This window comes from Pongo abelii, chromosome 2 (genome assembly GCF_028885655.2).
Source record: "Pongo abelii isolate AG06213 chromosome 2, NHGRI_mPonAbe1-v2.0_pri, whole genome shotgun sequence".
Taxonomy (NCBI): Eukaryota; Metazoa; Chordata; class Mammalia; order Primates; family Hominidae; genus Pongo; species Pongo abelii.
In genome coordinates, this window is record NC_085928.1 from 167,070,195 (window position 1) to 167,094,084 (window position 23,890).

Consider the following 23,890-nt stretch of genomic DNA (forward strand, 5'->3'; position numbering starts at 1 on the left):
ATATATTGAAATATACTCCTGTGCATTTTTGCTCCATTTATGTATTTACTTTTGCCTCTATTTGTTAGCAAGGTCCCTTTAAATCTATTAGAGACACACCTAAGGTGGATACTACATTAGGGGAATTAGGCATTTCAAAGTTTGAGATGACAGATTTCATTTTCAGTCAGATAACTGCTCCTGGATCTCCATACAAAATGTCCTAAGAGTGTGCATGTGCTCAACCAATTTTATTTTGCACTGTTTTCTAGTCAGATGAATATTCATCTCATCTGTAGATAAATATCAGGTTAACCAGAGACGCGGACAAACAACATACTCCTTTGTCCATCTGCATTGTAAGAAATTTTTTTTTTTTGAGATGGAGTCTTGCTCTGTTGCCCAGGCTGGAGTGCAGTGGTGTGATCTCGGCTCATTGCAACCTCTGCCTCCCGGGTTCAAGCAATTCTCCTGCCTCAGCCTCCTGAGTAGCTGGGACTGCAGGCGCATGCTACCACGCCTGGCTAATTTTTGTATTTTTAGTAGAGATGGGGTTTTGCCATTTTGGCCAGGCTAGTCTCGAACTCCTGACCTCAGGTGATCCGCCTGCCTTGGCCTCCCAAAGTGTTGGGATTACGTAATAGGCATGAGCCACTGCATCCGGCCAGAACATTTTTCTTTAATTATTTATTTAAATGTGCAAAGGAAACCAAACTTTTTATTTTAAAGAAGAGCTTTTAAAAATATAATTAATGAGAAAAAAGTTATCTTATGTCTTCTTTTGGAAGTTTGCAACATGTTAAGTCATGGATGCAAGTAGGTGACATCCTTCCCAGTGATTTGTGGTTACACGCCCGAGTCTTGCACCTACTCTTGGCTGAGGATGTACAAGGGCAGTGATCTGATGTTAACTCATTAGAGCAGTTTGCAGAGAGTCTTTTCAAAAGGATTTGTAAATCTTCATTTCTTCTTGTTATTTGGATGTGTTTCACGGGCTGTCACAGATGACTGGGATTGGGATATGTGTGGCAGGAGAAAGTAAAGATAGAAACCAGTCACTGTTATGTCTGCCTTTGTCAACTAAAATTCACTTTTTGGAGAGGTGGGAGCAGGTAAGTAAGGTAATCCAAGAGAAGTCCCAAAGCACCAAGAAAAGTTCGCTAGAAAAGTATTCCCTAGTAAGTGTCCTTCTAACAGGGGCCCAGAGACCACCCCAATGAAATGAGGCTCCAGGAAATTTGGTAACATTTTCCTATTTACTGTTTATCTCTCTCAAGTAGTGTGAAAAAGATTTAGCATTCTTCTCTGGCTCCAAATTTTACAACTTCAATTCATGGAGAAATTATCCTAATCCCATGATTAAACTAATCCACTAAAAAATAAAAAAGAAACCTCCCCAGAAGCATTAAGTGGATGGGCGTAATCAACATCCCCCAGATGGGACCAACTAGACCAGGAGGATGTGAGCACCCCACAGTCACACCAACACTGAGGTGGACTTGACAACATGCACATTTTCAGTAAGGAAGCTTTATTTGTCATTAACCATGAAAACAATGCCCACTAATTGATATTAATAATTAATCTCATTTTAAGAAAAATCAACTTATCACTTTGGGAGGCCGAGATGGGCGGATCACGAGGTCAGGAGATTGAGACCATCTTGGTCAACATGGTGAAACCCCATCTCTACTAAAAATACAAAAATTAGCTGGGTGTAGTGGCGGGTGCCTGTAATCCCAGCTACTCGGGAGGCTGAGGCAGGAGAATCGCTTAAACCAGGGAGTCAGAAGTTGCAGTGAGCCGAGATTGTGCCACAGCACTCCAGCCTGGTGACAGAGCGAGACTCCATCTCAAAAAAGAAAAGAAAAAAAAAAAAAAGAAAAATCAACTTGTGTGGGTCTATAAAGAAAGGGCTACATTACTAGCTTAAAAATTAGCTTTCTGTAAGTCAGCCTTGCTGATACACTCTACAGATGGGATGTATTTTCACCCAATCAGGAAATACTTCAAAGTAACATTGATAGGTTCTTGTAAGCTTTTATATCATTCTTTATAGAACTTCAGTTATGGGCCAGATTTCCAAGGATTTATTACAATATTATGTGTGTGTTTTTTTGACCTTTAATCAGCTTTGTTTACATAAATGAATGCCAATGATTCAGATTTTTAAAATGTCCTTTGGCAGATGAATTCAGTTCCTCCAGTCTTGTAAATAAATACAATCAGGCAGTGATATTAGACCATTGCTCTGCTTATGAATACATAACTTTAAGTGGTTGGTAAACCTGCACAAATACTAGAGACCTACAAGGCTCAGAAGTGAATTACTGACCTAGGAATAACAGGCTGTTTCATACCCAAAATGACACTGCCAACCCAACCTTAATAAGACTTGGGGTTTGACATTTTTTTCCAGACACAGTGATAGATTCTCACTGATCTATTTATACTCTATTGCCTGTCCCCAGTGTGATCAATATTATGTAACAATAGATGGCTGACTGAAGTTTTATGAATGCTATTTGTGACCCTGATTCAACTCATACTGAATTCTGCTATACAGTGACCAGTGAGGTTCCTATTCATTTAACATAGTTTATACTGAAGTATTATGCGGAACCATATGAAATTGATATTTTTATACGTCAAAACAGTCTAATGTCAGTTTTTTCATATGGACCAACCTAACATTAAAAGAATTTCTTTCAAAGGTTGTTTTGTCGTGTTCCTAGCGTATGGACTTTGTAACAGCAGTCCAAAATTTTTCTTAACACTTTGTTGTTATTTCCTGCTGGCTATATGTCCCTTTAACTTTAAATGTTTCAGAAGTGGTTTTTATGCTTCTTCTCTTTGCTTCTTGACTAGTATGCATAATTCATCAAGAAAGATCAAATATGTTGCGTTTATACCAACAACACATCAAACATAACACAATTAAGCCTAAATCTTTTTTAAATAAGTTTTTAAGGAAATAAAGGTAATATTGTTGAGCAATCTTATGAAAACAAGCAAAATTGTGTCAGCCAGATGACTGCTGGTGTGTTACTGAATAATTTACACTACTTCTGAAATAATAACAATGTGTCCCCTGCAATCAGCCTGAGCTCTTTCTCAGTGGATGTATTACCAGTGAATCATACAAATTTTCGATCCTTCACACATATCTCTGTGCAAGGAATTGCCCAGGAAATTCTGAGAATGTCAAAATGTCAACTAAAAAAATACATGCTCAGTTCTAGGTCATCTAGGTCATCTCTGGTAGGAAACATCAGTATCAAAAGAAAGTATTCTTTTTTTTTTAAGTAAAGATGATGAATTTATTCAATATTTTTGAAAAAAAAAAGCAAAGTTAACTAGTTAATTGTCAAACTATGGATGCTTTTTGACTTACGATGGGGTTATGTCCCCATAACCCCATTGTAAGTTGAAAATCTTACGTCAAAAATGCATTTAATGCACTTAACGTACCGAACATCATAGCTTAGCCTAGCCTACCTTAAATGTGCTCAGAATACATACATTAGTCTACAGTTGGGAAAAACAATCTAACACAAAGCCTATATAATAAAGTTAGTTGTTATGAAGAATTTTGAATCAAAATTCAAAGTATGGTTTCTACTGAATGTATATGGCTTTTGCATGTTTGTACAGTCAAAAAATCATAAGCCAAACCACCATAAATCAGGGACCATCTGTAATTTTAACTCCTAAAATAACTCAAGGCAATAAGCAATATCATTTGTTTTTGACAAGTAGAAGTTTGAAGTAAATCTGCAGGATTTTCTCACACATTTTCACAAGACTAAAACTCATTGCATAGTAAACCTTTAATGCTTTAGATCAACTTTGAAAAATCCCACTATTTTACCTTTATCTTTGCTATTGACTCCCTCTGTCAAACTGGGGAATTCATTTAACCTTTCTTATATTAAATTCTCCAACTTGTGCAATAGATACATAGATTATTAGCAAAGTAGGCAATTGTAAAGTGTTTATTTTGATGGAATTTTATTGATTTTAGCTATTTCCAAGCCCTGGTATACTTATCTAATACTTATATTTGAATATAAGCAATCTTTTATTGTCACCATTAAAATGGCTTTAAAAGAGTTTTAGGAAGGCTAATAAAATTAGTGCAAACACTTTTGAAAGTGTCAGATTATATACAGACATGCTAAATAATATAATAATGTTATCACTAAACGTTTTAATCCCCCTTTCCCTTTGTTAGCATAAGAACACACTCTTTCCTCTGATTTGAAGTGGGAAAAGGGCTAGAAAGTAGAATATGGAAAAAAGGGCTCTTCTAGTACCTAAACCTGATAGCCAGTGGGCAGATGAATATGAATTGGATTTGCTATTCTTCAGCTAGTTTTCTTTCTGGAGGCTGAGCTGTCTGGCTTTTTCTATGAGGGCTCTAGCCTACAAGATTTGGCAGACCATGCCAGAGTGCTAGAACCATTGCATAGATCTCAAGGGAAGAACACGGTTGCTGCCTAAGAATTGTTATTGTAAAGATTATGAGCCTGACAGTGCCTTAAAGCTATCCAGACTTGTTCAACCCACTACCAGAAAAGTGAGTCTGCCCTAGCACTATGGCATTTTAGGACCCGTGTCTCAAACATATTTCGTTTCCTAGGTCCAGGAAGGACTAGGGCACAAAATGTAAAGGAGTGTCAGAAATATATAGTAATCAAGATATATAATATTTTTTAGAATTAAAATTAATGCAAATAATGTATGATGAACAAAATATCAAGATTGTAATTAGGGACAGGATTGATATTACTAATTATTCCTTTTGCCTTAGGTTCCACTGTGACTCAGTAAGACACTGTTACTGATCTTGTCATCACTTAAAATTTTACTGAGTTTTTTTATTTTTTATTTTTTTTGGTCGGAGGGGACAGAGTCCCGCTCAATCGCCCAGGCTGGAGTGCAGTGCTGCGATAACGGCTCACTGCAACCTCTGCTTCTCGGGCTCAAGCCATTCTCTTGCCTCAGCCTCCCGAGTAGCTAGGATTATAGGCGTCAGCCACCATGGCCTGCTAATTTTTGTATTTTTAGTAGAGACGGGGTTTCACCATTTTGGCCAGGCTGGTCTTGAACTCCTGACCTCAGGTGATCCACCTGTCTCAGCCTCCCAAAGTGCTTGGATTACAGGCATAAGCCACTGCGCCCGGCTTTTACTGAGTTTTATTGGTGCCACCCTAATTTGTGTGCCTGAGGGAGGTCCTGGCCTCTGACATCCTGTTTAAAATTTTTTATTTTTTTACTTTTCCCTTTGTTTTCTGACTAGCTCAACCTCTCACTGGCTTCTCTCTCTTAAGTCACCTCCTGACTATGGTTGTGCCCTTTTCTTTGTGTATGGATGGTCCTGACATAAGATAGTTGAACTTACCATTTTTTGACTTTACAATGGTGTGAAAGTGATACTCATTCAGTAGAAACCATACTTTGATGGCTATTCGACCATTCTATTTTTCACTTTCAGTACAGCATTTAATAAATTACATGAGATATTCAACAGTTTATTATAAAATATGCTTTGTGTTAGGTAATTTTGCCTAATGTAGGCTAGCGTCCTAAGTGTTCTGGGCATGTTTAACGTAAGCTAGGCTAAGCTGTAATGTTTGGTAAACTAGGTGCATTTTCAACTTATAATGGGTTTTTGGGGACATAGTCTCATCCTAAGTTGAGCATCATCATCTACACTCTAAACTCTAAGAGGTCAGGAATTGTATCTGTTTGGTTTATAGCTGAATCTTGAGTACTTTTAACACAGTGCCTGGAACACAGTAGCTGAATGGAAGCTGATATTCAATGCTATGCATGACTTTCTTGCATGATTATGTGGTTGGGAAATGTCTCTGGCAGAACCCCTACTCCAGAGCCTGCTTCAGGGTGACAGACCTCTTTCCAGGATTTTCCTGAATTCTGGGGACAGGGAACCAGAAATAATATATCTTGAGGTTTGCAAAAATCAAAGAGTCAGTGGACTTATGTGCACCTAAGTAGATTCAAATGGGAATCAAGAAGATGATCAACCTTTTTTTTTTTGGGGGGGGGGAAACTAACATAATGTAAGGTGTTTAAAAAAAAAGATCTATTTTGCAAAAGATCCAGAAAAGAGTATGCTAATTTACATGATTTGAGCTTTTTGTTTATTTGCAGTGACTCCTGAAGTTTCTCAGGTTTCAGAAGTACACAACACTTACCTTCAATGGTACACTGATCAGGGACTGGAATCTTCTTTCCAATTTCCAAGGCATATGCTTTCACTTTGCTGAGGTTTTTTTTTAAATGCAAGTAGAGCTTATCTTGGTATTCTATAGGACTTGCAGTTGTCTCTGGAGTTTCTTCCTGGAAGTTTTCTTTAACAGTTTCTGGCAAATTCTCTGAGTCTATATGTATAATATTTGGGTATGAAACTGAAGACTCCCCCAGCTGTGATCTCTCAGTGTCTGTCTTAAAGGGCAGCTTGTCATTTCCTTGGCCAAGTGGGTCTATTTCTGAAAGAGAGATGCTGGCTGGTATGTCTCCCCTGTTTTCATCTTCGCCGTCATCTGAACCCACACCCTTTGTGAGCATAGTGTGCAAAGCCAAACTTTTTGACCTAGAGTTCAAACAAAGGGAAAGTTAAGGAAGTTGTGTTACCATTCACTGACAAGGAAAAGAAATAATAATAATATTGGGACAAAAAGTTACTTCTTCTGGAGTGTGAAACTATTAACAGGCCTGATAAATGTATATCACCAATAAATGATGTAATAAACCAAACCTTCGACAATCTAAGTCACCTCCAAAAACAAAGGTTTAAAAATCAATTTCATGGCAAAACTGGCTGCAAAATAGCAGACTTACATATTTTTCATCTTTGTCTACTTTTGCTTTTGATTTTTCATCAGAAATCAGAGACAGTATTTTCCATATGGCATATAAGCAGTAGATTTGTTTTCCATTCATAGTACCCATTTAAAATAGTGAGCTTCTTTGGATAATGAGAGCATTGTGGATGATATTTCATTCATGTAAGGACGGCACTTTGGGTGGCGATGGGTTAAAGATATATAAAAAACACCCCATAACAGAGTGATAACAAAGCTAATAGCGAACATGAAGTATATGATTTAAAAAACAAACCAAACAAGAGTTATACCTGTTAAATCTAATGTTTTTTCTTTCTTCTTTAGAAACTTGGCCCAGACTGTATCTTCTGATAGAGCCAGGGGTATTGCTCTCTGCATTTATCTTGTCTTCAAAAGCCTGGATTTTAACTTGGAGTTTTTCAAGGTCTGCATTTTCAGTTACTATGAGCTTGGTTTCTTCCAGTTTCTCAGGGAATTCAATTTCAGTGCTGATTTTTCTCCTAAAGGAATATAAATCATTGCATTAGATGCTGGTCATATATACTCTTCAGAAGAGTGTTATTCTCTGTTTAACTGCCTCTCACTCAGAAGCAAAAACTTTGCCTGATAATTTTTTTCATTGGTCATTTAACAAGTATTTACTGAATATCTGCTACAGGAATAGGTCTTTTAAATTGCTTCTACAGCTTGTTCTGCCAGAAATTTAGAAACAGTGGTGTTTATGTGAACTTTGTATTAAAAATGCTTTTTTAAGGGTTCAAAGAATAAAAAGCAGTTTTTATGCTCATGTACCATATTCTTTTCTAGAAATTCTTCAAATGTATGGCTTTCACATGAAATGTGTGCCAGATATTTCCTAAAAAAATTTACATGTGCTGATATGTTTGTACTGAAATTACAGAATAAGAACATTTCACATGCACTGTATAAACTCATGGTTTTGTTAATTTTTAAAAAATCAGTATAACTCTTACACCTTCCAAGCAGAAATATCTTTCTGAATTTTAAGATGTTGGAAGAAAGAGGTTTTCTATGAATGGTATTAATATAGACCCAAATATCTTTTATAGCAGAGTTTATAAACCACTTTGTAGGTCATTAAAATTACTTCCTTTAAAGCAGGGGCCATGTGTGGTATAATTTTGGATTTCCTCTGAGGGCTAACAGTGCCTTAGCTAGAATAAGCACCTACAAATAAGCTGCAGAAGTAGCTTTCTGATGTTCACTGAGGTGCTGAGTAATTATAGGAAAGTAGCATGCATTTATCTTCCCTTATTTATCTTCTAATATTGAGCTGGTCTACAGCTACTTTAATTTTTATTCAACAACCACTATCCATTTTTATAACGTATGGTGTTAGTATTAATTCTTTTCTTAAAAAACAAGGATAAAAGGAATTATTTTTACTTACCACACTTTTGACACCTAATATGTGCGTTTTTTTCTCATACCAACTAATTCTCCAACCCTCTAGACACCAACTGAGTGTCCTACAGTTCAATTCAATCCTAACACTGACGACCTGGAATTAGCCCCAGACTCCACAGACTGCCCCCAGTTCAGATGCCAGTGAGAAGTATGGGATCCCCAGCTTACACTTCTGTTCAACTTGGCTACAAAGGTTCCTGCACCGTCCCACCCCCATGGTTCAATAATTCACTAGAATGACTCATAGGACTCAGGAAAACACTTTAACTTATTATTATTGGATTTATTATAAAGGATACAACTCAGAAACACCCCAGTAGAAGAGATGCATAGGGCAAGGTATGGGAGAAGGGGCTCAGAGTTTCTGTGCCCTTTCTGGGTACGCTGTACTCCCAGCACCTCAATGTGTTCACCAATCTGGAAGTTCTTGGAATTTTAGGGGTTATTATGACGGTTTCATTATTCAGGCATGATTGATTAAATGATTACCATTGGTGATTAACTCGATCTTCAGCCCCTCTCCTCTCCCCAGAGATTGGGGGTGGGTGAGTTATAGGGTAAGATAGAGAATGGGGCTGAAAGTTCCAACAGTGTAATCATGCCTTGGTCTTTCCTGTGACCAGCCCCAATCCTCAAGAAATCTAGGGGTCCCTGCCACCAGTCATCTCATTAGCATATAAAAGACACCCATCAATCTGAGATTCTGAGGGTTTAGGAGCTGTATGCCATGAACTCGGGACAGAGACAAAATATTTATTTTTTATTACAGTACATAATAATCCCTAGAAATATATTCACCAAGATGGTCTAATGATTTTGTTGGTTTGTCTGTGTGTATTTACTTGGCTGTCTTTAGTATTTTTCCAAGACATTGAGGAAAGGGCCCAGACTTACAGAAAAATCTTGGCTTTTTCAAACATTATTTTTCCCTAAGGGCCAAAGTGAACCTGGCATCATACCTGAATGAGAGTGAGAGGAAAAACATACTTAAAAAAAAAAAAAGAAAAAGAAAGAAAGAAGGAAAGCACTGCCAGGCGTGGTGGCTCATGCCTGTAATCCCAACACTTTGGGAGGCCGAGGTGGGTGGATCACTTGAGGTCAGGAGTTCCAGACCAGCCTGCTCAACATGGTGAAACCCCGTCTCTACTAAAAATACAAAAATTAGCTGGGTGTGGTGGCAGGCACCTGTAATCCCAGCTACTTGGGAGGCTGAGGCAGGAGAATCAATTGAACCCGGGAGGCAGAGGTTGCAGTGAGCGGAGATCACACCATTGCACTCCAGCCTGGATGACAAGAGCGAAACTGTCTCAAAAACAACAACAACAAAAACAAACAAACAACAACAACAACAAAAAAACCCACTACTTTTTAGGAAAAAGCAATGCAGAAGGGCTGGTAACTAATTTTTTCAGTTACAATCTACCCATTCTGGCACCTATATCTGCGGTGGACACTGGTGAAGGTGCATTAGCAGGGTTGGATAGTGAAGTTTTTCTGGCTGGCCCAGAGAGGAGAGCAGTCCTGGCGTTGAGGGAGGGTTCATGATTATGGGCCCTCAGTGGTCAGAATTCACCTGTAGGTCCAGACCAAGGACAGCTGCTGATGATTCAAAGTGGGAACCAGCATCTTTTAGGTAACAAGGCAATTGTTTATTGTTTAATAAGTGGTTGCTGATACAATTTAAAACCATTTTTCTTACATAATTTTATAAGTTTTCTATGGCTTTACATAATTTTTATCTACCCGTACCATGCATAAATAAAATATACATTGGTAGATTACAAGAATCAGCATGTGGGAATAGAGGCTAAGCTTGAAAATGTTTTTCTTTCTGACATATATATGATATTGGCTACAGTCTAATAGATGGGAGGCTTTGACATCTTTTAGCCAGAAGATTCTAAATGTTTACTCCCATTACAAATGAAACCAAGATAATGCTATCTCTAGATGACATTTTACAAACCATGATGATTGCCAAGGTTAATTTAAAAAAATCTAATGGACTCACCACACAAGAAATTTTGGGGAGTATTTATTTTCTATCCACATTAGTTCATGTATAGTCATGAAACTAAAATATTTCTCTGGTTCCATGGAACCTAATTACACTTCAAAATTAAAAGATACCTTTATTTCATATATTTCTATAGCTGGAGTCATTAAAACTTAAAAATTTGTAAAGCATAACTTGTAACCCAAAATGTAAGTATTAGATATTGAGCATTATACAAATGTTTTAATGTTTTAATTTTTAAGTTTTTAGAGATGGGGGTCTTACTATGTTCCCAAGCTGGCCTCAAACATCTGGGCCCTAGGAGTTCTCCTATCTCAGCCTCCTGAGTAGCTGGGACTACAGGTGTGTGCCACTGTGCCTGACTATACACATTTTTAAACCTCAAAACATATGAATTGTTAGAGGAAAATTTCTCATGAATTTATAATTTTTTTTTCTTTCTGTCTAAAGCTCTGGGTTATATCAGTTACAATAATCACATTTTCTTCAAAAAAACTTCAAATTTCATAGATTATAGAAAATGTCCTAAGATAATTTTATTGGATCAGTTTTTTATTCTTAAAAAAAGTTTCATATTTATGGAGATCCTTCTTTTATTTGTTGTACTCTTTATATCAATTTCACCATCTATAAAATGGGGACAATAACTGTACTTAACTCACGGGGTTGGTAGAATGATTAAATGACAGAACCAACATGAAGCAGTGTTCCTAGCACATAACAAGCAGTCATCACATGTTAGATTTTATTACTGTCAGGCTGTAGGAGGGGATGGCCACTTAGGCCCCTCTCCCTGCCTGTGTCTCCAGTGACCAGATGTTGGTTAGTAAGCCCCGCAGCCTGGATGCATCAGAGCTTTAGTAGCTGGAAGCAGCCTTCCTTCAAGTTCAAGTTGCTTTACAGCATTACTCTGATGAGATGCTGGGCATGACACTCACTGACCCCAAGAGGGCAGGTTGGGTGTCTCAAGGGTAACGGTTCTCAGTGAAAAACAGGACACTCAGCCAAATCTGAATTTCAGATAAACAATAAGTTGTTGTGTTTTTTTTTTTGAGACGGAGTCGCGCTCTGTCACCCAGGCTGGAGTGCAGTGGAGCGATCTTGGCTCACTGCAAGCTCTGCAGTTCATGCCATTCTCCCACCTCAGCCCCCTGAGTAGCTGGGACTACAGGTGCCCGCCAACACGCCTGGCTAATTTTGTTTTTGTATTTTTCATAGAGACGGGGTTTCACCGTGTTAGCCAGAATGGTCTCGATCTCCTGACCTCGTGATCCTCCCGCCTCAGGCACCCAAAGTGCTGGGATTACAGGCATGAGCCACCGAGCCTGGCTAACAATAAATATTTTTAAGTGTAGGTATATCCCTAGTGAAATACACTAAAAATATATTACACTTGACTACAATTATTATACTAAAAATACTAAGAAATTATTTGTTCTTTAACTGAAATTCAACTGGGTGTCCTGTATTTTTATTTGTTAGATTTGGCAAAGCAACTCTGGGATAAATCCCTGCTGCCCTGTGGGCAGGGACCTGTACAACTCATCTGGTCTGGCACAGTGCTTGGCACACAAAGGACCTGGAATTTTTGTAGAATAAGTGAACTGAGACCACATTGTTGTCTGAAGTCAGCCTGCCACCCACCTCCAAACAACAACCACAAAACACAAAAAACAAAACAAACAAATAACAACAACAACAAAAAAAAACAAAACGAAAACCTCCTGAGGTCTACCAGATGCCCATGAGAGACTGGCCACTTCTCCTGGCCCTTCAGGGTTTGGGGATGGCACAGTGCTATTTGGTAAACATGAAATGTGGAGAGAAGCAGGGAGCAAGAGTAGAGGCAAAAAGAGTAATTTGCAAGGGAACAAATATGAAGAATGAAGAAGCAACAATAAAATGTCTGGGATAAAGAAATGCTCTCTAGATCTAAGGCTGATGAGAATTCTCACTGCAAAGACTTTCTCTTCTGCACGATCTCCCTTGGTTTTATGATTTAGATTTGTAGAGCACAGAAGTCAGTGGACTGGGGTGGTAATGAAATCACTGAGGCAGCCAAGGTCTCCAGATGGGTCAAAGGGAACTTTCTGTTTCTGGCCATCAATCCACCTGGGCATGCCACAGAACTTTGCTGGCAGGGAGGTAGGACAAACTTCAATTCCAATAAATTGGAAGGTCAGGAAATGGTAGATAGAGGGTTTGGGTTTATCATAAACATTCCCTCTCCTTTACTTTCTTTTCCTCTTGCTTTTAAAATTTAATATAAAAACATAGAAGTATTTTCTTCGAAACAAAGTTTTTGAACAAAAAGTTCCAAAACCAAGATCTTTTCCTGAGATAAACTTCTGCTTCCCTCCTAGATCAAGGAAACACATCACAAATGTGAAAGTGCTGGCAGATCCATGGGTCCTGTATGTGTTTACTTGTAGAGTGGTGGGTGCAGGGGCCAGTGGGTTGGGCTCACGCAGGGGGTTGTTATTTCTTTTCCATTTGTCACTTTTGACCCCAGAGGTAATTTTACAGAAATCTTTGCCAGAGTTCTATAATCCCTTAAATATTAACTTGGCCTTAACTCAACACACTACATTACAAGAGGCTCAGATAATTTCTAGTCTGAACAGTTTCTGGTCTCTGTTGCCAAAGCAAAGTTTTTAAAAGTACCTCTAGGGATTCCCAGGGGGAGGCCTAATTACCTCCCTCTTGTGTGAACGGGGACTTCCCTTAGAAACAAATTGGCCCTTGGGCTGCTCGCTGCTCTCACTAAGCCAGGAGATGAGACTATAAAGCTGGCAGGGGTGGAAAGATTGGCAGCCTCTCTTCCTGGCTCCTTAAATCAAAGAAAAATAATATTAGTTAATGTTTGATGATCTTGGCTTACAATTCCATGTCCAGGATATGTACTCCTGCAGAGTTAAGCTTGTTAAAGGAGAAGTAGGAGAACGCAATGGACTAAATCCACACTGGAGTCCTAAATTCTTAGAATGCTATGTTCCTTACTCTTCAGTAATCTCTTGGGTCATCAGTCATCATAGAGAAGAACCCCCAACTTCACAGTGCTAACATCTGTTTTGGGACTGCAATAAATAATGCTGCTGGAACACCTAAGCTGGAATGTTAAGGGAAAGGACAACAATAAGACTCAGTTCTTGGTATCTATTCTGCCTCTGACCTGCTCAGTGGGCAAAAGCAGATATGGGCAGGTACCTAGTTATGTGGGGATCAGAATGTGATCATGCCAATGGTAGAACTCTGCTAAAATGAAATAACTCCATGGTTTACTTCATTTACACAAAATTTTAAAAGAGTTTTCAAAAGGAGACAGTTGTGGGGGAAACTGACTGAACATAATCTTATGGGGAAAAGCTTAGGTTCATGACTCCAACTTCATGTTTATTAGTGATGCTATAAAACTCTTAAGGACTCTAAGTTTTATTTTTGGTATATAAAAATGGGATTGATATTACATCATCAGATTGCTGAAAGCATTATATAAGATAATGGATTTCACAGTGTTGCTCATATAGAATGGGCATGAAAAATTCAAGGCATGGTAAAACCCTGAGTGGCTGCTGCTTAATGTGGACATTTGACACTGAAAGAAGGAGGTTTGTGCAAGTGGTACCAATCCTAGAAGATGTGCTTTTCCTGCTCAAAGCCAGGGAGGACTATAAAATCCCTCCTCTTACTGCAGTATCTTAAACAGTGTGTACGAAAAGAGAGGGACTCTCCTACTCCATGAGCATACAAGAACTGGGATATAGAAATGGCCAATTAAAAAAAAATCCCTGTACTTCAAATATGAATTCTTAGAAACTGCAGACAAAGAGAATTTCCTGAAATTAGAATGAAAATATAAAAGCCAGGATACAAGGAAGCGACACTTCTAATTCAGATGCCCAATCATTTGCTCACTTTTTGGTTATTTAACCAACATGGGAGAGAATGAGACTCGGAAAAGGGATCAGCAAAAAGTGCAAAGCCCCTGCTTTTCCTACTCAAAGTGAGATCCCTGGACCAGCGGCATCAGCATCACCTTGGAGCTTGTCAGAAATGCAGAATCTCAGGCTCTGATCCCAGATCTGCTGAATTAGAATGTGCACTTTAATACGGTCCCCAGGTGTCCAGTGATACATTCGAATTTTGAGAAGCAATGGCCCAGACAATGAAATAAGAGAATCTGAAGTGCACCAGGGCAGAGGCCTTTTTCCTCAAGCAAGGCTGCTGAGGGTTTCACTAATTCTGTAGTAAGGTAAGACTTAACCTGTGGATTATTTGGAGTTGGTGGGCTTTGCCTTTTATCCTTTTGGGGATACATTCCGAGGTAAAGGTACATTTTCAGGTTTTGCTGCTGACAGATACTGGTTCAGATGGACCCCAAATCTTTAGATTCCTGAGACGACTGGGCATATCGGGTGAGCAGTAGCCTTAACAGAAGACAGCCGCCGCATCCTAATGAACTGCCACCCAGATATAACACAAGCTACAAAATCACTTTGTAAATTATAAAGGACCATAAAAAATGTAGAGTAGGAATATCATCATAGCACTGTCAATCAAGAGGGAGACCTGTAAGGCAATGTGCTCTTCTTTGTCTAGGCTGACTTTATCGTCTGGGCACAGGAGCAAGCAATAGGGTCTGGCCATGAGGATTAAAGAGCTAAGACATTGTCACTCTTGGCATTTGACACTGGAAGAGCAGGAAAAATGGTTAAAATTTTCCTATTTGATACATTTTCTCGTAGTCTTCATCTCAAATATGATACTGTAACCCAATTTTAATTGATAGAAACATAGTTGAGGATATAATTAATCAAAAACACATCAATAACTGAGCTGGGAATAGAACTCCTACATAAAATTCTGTGATTCAATTCCTAGTCTACCTAGAATTCAGCCCTTACCTACAGCAAAGTTTAGCTAACAGCCTTCAGGCTGCCAACTAATGAAAAGCCTATCTTTTGGTGAATTATGATGAATATGAATAATGTTAAGAACCATTTTTCCTCAGCTGTAACCCATCTTAGAGTAGCTGCATCTCAACCATGGCCACAATGGTGTGTGTTCATCACCTTTCATTTATTAAATCTCTTTCCTTTAGGTCCCAGAAGAAAGTTTAGGGAATAAAATATTAGGTATTAAAGAGAGTTCCCAGACTTAGTCTGGGTCCAGCTACATCCAACGTTTAATACGGTAGCTTTTAAACTCACTGCAGTAAAGAACTTTTTTTTTTTAATTTTCATGTCACAGACCAATATTTTTGTAAAAATAGCAAAAATAAACTACTAGAGAAACGCAATGAATAAAACAAGACATACAACGTCCACTGATCAGGTACTTGGATATTACAGCAATGTTAAATTGCTATAAAAGTTCTAACTTCTTATTTTCTCATTTTTAATATCTGCAATCACTTCATCACAGTGTGATAAGAAACAGTTTGCAGATGGATGCTGGTCTAGTGGCTATGCCATCACCTATTACAATGCACACCTGTAACAAAGTGCTAATGCTACTCATTAACATTTACAGAGGGCTTTCTATGTATAGTGTTCACTGTTCTAAATCTGGTACATGAATTGCTTCTCACACAATCGAGGGAGGCTGGCCCTATTAGTAACTCCATTTACAGATAAGGAAACCGAGGCACACTTAAGGTCACTTAGTTAAACCAACATTAAATCCAACTGTTTGCCTCCAGAGCTCTCACTTAACACTCTACTCTCCACACTTCCTCTAAGTAGGTGTGGTTCAGGTTACATCTGAATCTACCCCAGGAATAAGTAATACATATTAGGGCATTGGTGATATAGCACAGTAACCAAGAAGGGTTATTACACTCTGATATCTCTGAATAACATCCTGTGGGAACCAGACACCAGAATAGAGTTGATATATAGTCACGGGAGCAACTCTTTGTATTAATCGGAAAAATGAATTTTGGCACCCTCTTTTAACACAAACTAAAAAGGTGTTCAAAACTCAGAAAATGTCATGCAAATGGCAACTTTAAAGTTCAATTATGACAGATACTAAAAAGGAATAGGGAGCATTTGGGGAACCAAAATAGTAAATAGCTAGGTCATCAGGGTCCAGGAAGAAGTATCTGAGCACCAGCTGGCACCCTGGCCCTCCTCTGACGTGGGTTGTAGAGGGTCAAGACTCTTTCCTTTAGGTCCCAGAAGAAAGTTTAGGGAATAAACCTCTTCTCCCACAAACACCCTTTTTCCTCTTTCCCTAGGCTAGAACTTTGGTGTTCTCTGTCTTGCTTGAAATGGGAAGCCAGGGCATGGGTGCCTGATGAAAAGCTTTCTTTTTTTGTGTGCCCTGTGTTTTGAACATTGCTATGTTAGAGAAAATGGACCTGGTTCCCCATGAAGCTGATATTACATTGCCCGCACTCCATACTGGGGCTGCCCGAGTCTCTACCCTACTGTGTCCTTACATGGCAGAGCCAGCCTGTCTGAGGTCTCACACTCCCTGGGCCTGCTTCATTGTCTCCAAAGCTGATAAAAATGTCTCCTACCTACATCTCTTGCTGATAGATGAATTCCTGAAATACCTTTAAAGACCTTCACATCACCCTAAATGCTGCATTAGGGAGGACAACTGGTGGAGTAAATGAATAACAGATGGAACATAAATGGTACCATATGTCAGTAAGAAGAAAGGCCCAAAACTGAAGACTTTCCTTCCTTTTCCATGCACAGAGGAGTAACAACAGCCACAGCTACTGCCACAAATGGCTGTTATGATTTTCTTTTTATACAAGTGATCACCATAGACCTCTCTAGATTGAAAAGAGATACCCGTTTCTTATCAAAACTCTTGTTTCATTCTTAAAATTTACCTTGGTGGGGCAAAATTACAGTCAGCTTTTCCTAAGCAGGGGAATGCTGACCAGAATGTCACGTTTTTAATTATGGTTCTGAACTGACTTGTGTACCTTCCCTGAACCAACAGCTGCTTTCAAAGAATCAATTTCTCTTTGTACGAACATGTCTTACTTAAAAATGTGGAAGTTCTTGTGAACACTTTAAGACCTTATTTTTCCTTCCATAGAGCATAGGCTGTGAATATTAGCTCTTCAAGTTTGTGGAAGAGTAGAGGGACACAGAAGGACACCTAATACTCCAGGGCAGGATGGCATGTGCTGGGAGGTGGAAAGGTTGTATGAACTGTGGGAGCTCAAAGGAAAGCACAGATCACTATGTGTGATGGTGGGTGGAAAAGGCCTCATGGAGAAGTAGTACCAAACTGGAGTCTTGGTTCTGAATGCCAGCCTTCAATGGGAAGAGAGGCACAAAGAGGGCATTCTAGAAGGTGATGGTAAAGGTTAGTGGGGTACCACTTTGGGGAGGAATAGGCAAAAGTTACCCCTGACATTCCTTTAAAATTCTTTTGAATTATCCATGAAATACCGTGAACACTGTAACTCTCATCCACACTGAAATTTGAGATTCACTGGACTAGAATAAAAGAAGAAATTAAAAGAAACTTAATGAACTGATGTCTGGGCATTTGTATTACTGGCCCTCCAGGAATTACCATGGACTCATAGCAAGAATTTTACTTTGTTCTTGCCTGTCTGCAAGGTATACTCTATTATGCTCTAATACGAAGTTTCTATTATCCTGATGCATATGAAAAGACTTTTTTGTTGTGAGGATTAAACAATATATCAGAGGTGAAAGCTCCTAGCACAGGAGCTACCATGTGGTAAGAGCTGGTTTAAAGCTTGATCAGGCCTACATATGCAGAATTTTTTGCAGAGTTGCAGAGAAGAACTGGTCCTCTGTTCTCTGCAGTTTGTATTGTGGACTCAGTGAAGAGCGATTACTCTCAAGGTCTTGGACAATGTCTTGGGGAAATGATGTCTAAGCATGTGCATTATTGTTATTTCAGCAGAGTTAGGTTCTGATGTGACTTCCAGGATGTCAACATGGGAACTCTGGAATGACAGGTTGCAAAGGGCCTTGTAGTTGAAAAGGTTCTTTACAGGCTGTGTTGCTTGAGTATACATTAGGGCCACACAATACATCAAATATGTCTCTTTGCTGTACTCCATTTCTTTGATGTTCATTGCATGGAATGTGGGATAAACGGAATTCTGGAGCCACTCCAAGGAAGACAGATTTCCTGGAGTCATTTTTCTGTGAACATAGTCGAGTTACCCTATTTTCCCTTCATTCTCCCGCATGTGCTATTGTTTTATTTCCTTCCCTCCTTTGTATCATCTATTTTCACTTACACCAAAGTCAGATTTACACCTATTCAGTCAGTTTTGACTATAATTTAGCTTTCATTATCCCTTTCTGTTTTCAGGCCTGATTCTTAAAGTGAAGAGCAAGCATAAAATCTCATAATCACTACCACCATCACTACCAAAACAACAACAAAAAAATGCAACATTCATGTAACTAAGCCAGAGGATTGGAGAAACTATAATCACACACTTTGTCTTAAACTTTTCTTACACAAACAACTTCTTTTTTCCCCCATGACTTTCACGGCTTTGGCTGAAGTTTGCAGGCTGGATCTGAGGGAACTGTAACCTTCCTCCACCCTCCTCTGCCCCAGGCTTGTGTCAGGACCCTTTCTCCTTTTTCCTTGGGTCTCCCCTTCTGCTTTTTGCCATCATCATCCTCTCTCCCTATCTTTTTTCATTTCTCATATTTATCTCCCACTGCTGCTTTCTTTCCACAATTTCTATCCCTCAAAGTTTCCATCCCCAACTGGGGCCTGTGCCTAACCTCCTACTAAGACCACCTGTGACAAATTGCCCCCATTCTGATGGTGCCTGATTATAGCAGCCTCCCTGGCGCCACATTCATTTGGCAAAGGCATCTTCTAGGCAATGATCACTCCACTGCTCAGCTCAGCCAGTTACAGAGGTGCCCAGAGCTCACCCTCTCCCTCCCCAGCTTCAACTAGGCCCTGGCAGACAAATAACTTGATGTTTAGGGGTAGATAGGACTTGCACGGTATTGAAAGGTATAGATCTCTTCTCCAACCTGACACTTTCTCCTTTTCAATGCATAATAGTTCTTGTACCCTTTTGCTTCTTCAGAATTAATTTAAAAAATATAAATGCTTTGCTTGGCTGTCCTGTTATTTAGCCTCTGTTGGTTTATTATTTACATATAAACATTCTTTCTAAAACAGGAGCAGGAAAAGTGCAAGTGGGCTCACCTGGTGCTTCTAACAAAACTCACTCAATTTATTCAGTCATTTGGCACAAGAAAGCCTCCTGTCTGCTTCAGTTTTCCATTCTCTCTAGGATGCTAATTGTTTTTCTTTTGATAATCTTGTAGTTTTGGCCTGAAGTCTAAAATCTGGCCTGCTGGGCTACGTGTCAGATTTGTAAATTAGATGACATCTGTTTTGAATTTTATCATCTTTAATTTTCTTTCAAGCTCTCTTCACTTATTCATTTCCCCTTTAATTGTAAGGATCAGATTTTGCTGCATGCTTTAGACAAAAGTGCAGACCTCTCTGCTTTGGGGGCAGAGATTAAAATGACTGAAGTTAAATGGTCACAATGAAGGGTATTCAAGGAAAAGATGTTGGGAGAGAAGCCTTAGCAACCATTCCAGAGAGGATGAGCCGTTCAGACAAAAGGCTGGCTGTCCACACGAGGGTTTAGAGATTCCCACTGAATAATTACAATTGATTAGAAGAAGATTGACAGCGAGGGGTTGAACTGAGAGAAGTATTTTCAATTGAGAGAGGTTGAGGTGGGGGATGATGGCAGTAGTGGTAGGAGGTGAGTGGTGACCTTTTCATCTCTTTACATTTCATTTTGCCCTTTCTTTGTTTCCTACTTTCCTGCCCTCTCACCTCAGAAAAATAGTAAAAAAAAAAAAGATATTTAAAATGCATTCTCATACATGCAGACTCATATTTTCATAGTGGGACCTTATTTTTCCTTCCTACCTACATATCTCCTAAATTCTTCTTTTCATGGGGAAATTGTTCATTGCTAATTGGGTTGGGCCTTGATATGGTTAGGCTTTGTGTCCCCACCCAAATCTCATCTTGAATGATAATCCTCATAATCTCCACGTGTCAAGGGAGAGACTAGGTGGAGGTAATTGAATCATAGGGGCAGTTTCTCCCATGCTGTTCTCGTGATAGTGAGTGAGTTCCCATGAGAGCTGATGGTTTTATAAGGGGCTCTTTCTGCTTTGCTTGGCACTTCTTCTTGCTGCCTTGTGAAGATGGTGTCTTGCTTCCCCTTTGCCTTCTTCCATGATTGTAAGTTTCGTGAGGTCTCCCAGCCATGCCAAACTATGAGTTAATTAAACCTCTATCCTTTATAAATTACTCAGTCTCAGGCAGTTCTTTACAACAGTATGAAAATGGACTAATATAGGCCTACTTATTAAAAATGTATTTTCCTGTTAAGATGCCTACATAACACACTTATATAATATTTTTTCTCTTTATATAAAGCTTTCCACATATATGATCTCAGAAATGTCAACTGGCCTCTTGAAACCTTGCGTCCATAGGGACAATAGAGAATAGGTGAGCATTGGCCAGGACATGGGCTCAAACTTTCACTCATGGCACATGTCAGCCATGGCTTGGAGAAGACACACAGTTCAGCTGTGCATACAGCACAGAATGGCTCCCTCAAACACCAGCTGCAGAGACTGTAAACCAAACTTATGAAACCACATCATTAAAATTGGCCAACAGCGACTTTGTGGGTGCATATAAATGGCAAATCTTTTTAATGATGCTGACCTTGACTCTCCTGGATGCTGCCATGTGTTCAGGTCATTGCCAGTTAACTTACGAGTCTATGAAAATGCTATTTTTGAATGGTATATATATATATAGTAGTGATTCTCAAGTAGGGGAGGTTTTTGTTTCCTTGGGGACATTTAGCAAAACCTGGAGACATTTTTGGTTGTCACAATTGAAAGGGGGTGCTTCTTCTATCATCTAGTGGGTAGAGGCCAGCACATTGCTGGTGAATATTCTATAATGCATATGGCAACCTCACAACTGAGTGTTATCTAGCCCAAATATCAATAATACCAGGGTTAAGAAATCCTTGTAATAGGCATCTGTATATCAAACCAGGTGACAACACATTTTATATGCTCAATCAAACTCATTGTGTTGAAAGAAAAGGACATTTACAATGACTCTACCTCTGTAAATAGTTATTGACTTTGATGACACTATTGGTCAGATTACATTCTCTGTGTGTAGGGGTTAAGAGGCCGTCCCAGGTTGGCTTTCCTCCTGCAACCTCCTTTCTTGGTTATCAGCATCATCTCCATTTCTATGCAGTCATTCAAGCTACATATCTCTGGGTGTTCATCCACCCCCCTCTTCTTCTTACTCCACCTCCAATAGGTGATCACTTCCTCATAATTTTGTGTCCTCTACTATAATGATCTGCCCTGACTTCTTAGGTTCTCATTATTTTGTCTAGACCTCTCATTTTGTCTCTTGCCAACTGGCTGCTCCAACCAAATTAATTCAATGCTTCATGATGTTAGTTACTCCTGATTTACGTATTCATTTGGTGAAAATATTTGAGTGCTTACTATCTGTTAATTCCTGTGCTAAGAGCTGTGATCATTCTCTGGATTAAAATCTTTCCAAGCCTCCATGTTGCTTACAGAACAAACCCTTGCTTCTAACACAGCATGAAAGGCCTCTGATAATCTGCCTCTGACCTAACTTTTCAACTTACTTTCCTGCCCTACTGAACAAATTATCTTTCCTTAGTCTGAGCACATATTATTAAGCCCTTGTATCTTTGTATGTGCTATTTTTTTTTATTTGTGGTGTCCTTTCTACCCTTATCTAGGGAATTTTCATTCATTCTGTGCAACTTGACCTAGTGTCTAGAGAAATGCTTGGCACATGGAAGATAATAAATAGGAAATGAACTTAAATTTTACATTCTCTGTAATGTATTCGACTCCCTGGCTGCTGTTCAGTGCATCCCTTTTTCACCATAGCCCATTGTATGCACTTTTAGCACATCACATCCTCTGACTGTGACTCTTGATGGTAAGGATAGTACCTTATATCTCTTAGGACCTCCAGGCTCTACACCATGCTGAACATAAAGTAGACCCAAATGACTAAATGCTCACTACTCTATCAAGATGACTTCTCATGGAATTCTTGTTTCACACTGGAAACGGCATGCGTCATTTGTTATTCCAAAAAAACCACAGAATTTGACACTAGTTGCAAATGGGCCCCACCCTCCTCCATAACTGAGCACCTTCCATTGCCTGTGATCTGAATTATGGAGATGGGGTCGAGTCCATCCTCTGTCATTTAGTCATTGTGTAACATTGGGAAGATATTTAACCAGTATCTGAGCCTCTGTTTCTTCTTCTATAAAGTAGGAGTAAGTGACATCTGCTCTTCTTGCCTTGTAGAATGGTCATGAGGATCAAATGAGTTTACATACATAAAGGGCTTTTGTAACTTCTAAAGGTCATAAAGCTTTTTAAGTTTCTCTCTATTCAAACCATAGCAAAAACAAATAAAACCCCTCCCTCAACCTTGCATGGACTTGTATATTTTTTCCAAAGACAAGCTTCTTGAAAAGGCCAGTTTGTGTATTGTGTCCACTCTCTCTTCAACCCCCATCACTCTGTTTTCTGCTAGCCACACCAATGGCAGCTTCCTCACCTCAATCATCAATAATTTCCTCATGGCCAACACCTATGCACACTTTTCTGCTCTTCCCTCACTTGATCTGGCTCATCTGCCTCTTCCTGAGACATCCTCTGCACTGGGGCCAGGGTGAGCTTCCTGAAATCTGGACTGATTATACCCTGCCATGTACGAAGCTCCACAATCACTCCTCACTGCTTAGAGGGTAAAATTGAACTCCTTAGTCCACTCTGTTGAGCCTATCATCCACTGGTCCCTGCCTACTACTTCATCAGCATCTCCTAATGTTATTTTCCTTGTAACATAACCCTAGTCATACAAAATGACTTCTGTTTCCAGAAAGTGCTTTTTCAAATGCTGCCCAAAAGACAGCCTGGTGAAATCTGGTCATCTTTCACTACTTGGTTCAAAATATCACCTCTTCAGGGGAACCTCTTCTGATATCAGCTTCCCACCCCTCTCCCTGTATCACAGAGTATGATACAGAAGTACATACTCTATCTCTATATTTTCCATGCCCCTTGAACTCATCTTGATAAGCATAACCTTTCGGCCATTCTGCCATTCTCCCATTATGCACTTAAATATTTATCTCATACTAGTCAGTGAGCTTCTTGAATACAAGGAACCTGCTATTATCTCTCTATATATGTCTAGCTTCCTGATACGTAGTAAGTTATGTTCAATTATTCAGTATGACAATTTAAATTGTTAAATGCTTGTTGAGTAAATAAATGGGTGCTATAAAATATTACTTGCACTACGTTCTAATTCCTTTACCATATTTTGTGAACCTTTTAAATTTATTGTTTTGTTACATTCTGGTTTTCACACATTTAGAAGAAAGATTCTGGCAAGTGCCATAATTTATACAGATATTATTCTCTGTTGAGATACAGGTTTTAGCTTCCTTTGGAAGTTAGAAAGGCTTAGC

The 23,890-nt window shown here is 39.1% G+C and overlaps 1 protein-coding gene across 13 annotated transcripts in view; it reads right to left on the reverse strand.

The window, feature by feature from the left end:
• Window positions 1-23,890, reverse strand: part of VEPH1 (ventricular zone expressed PH domain containing 1) — a 315,043-nt gene that overhangs the window by 121,965 nt on the left and 169,188 nt on the right. For all 13 annotated transcript variants that reach the window (XR_008523995.2, XM_054552900.2, XM_024245018.3 and 10 more), the window contains 2 exons: window positions 7,142-7,351; window positions 6,201-6,598 (listed from right to left, as the gene is read on the reverse strand). Coding sequence is in view for 12 of the 13 variants with exons in the window: in XM_054552900.2 (XP_054408875.1) it covers window positions 6,201-6,598; window positions 7,142-7,351 (608 nt within the window). In the remaining variant the exon portion in view is untranslated. The remainder of the gene's footprint in view (window positions 1-6,200; window positions 6,599-7,141; window positions 7,352-23,890) is intronic.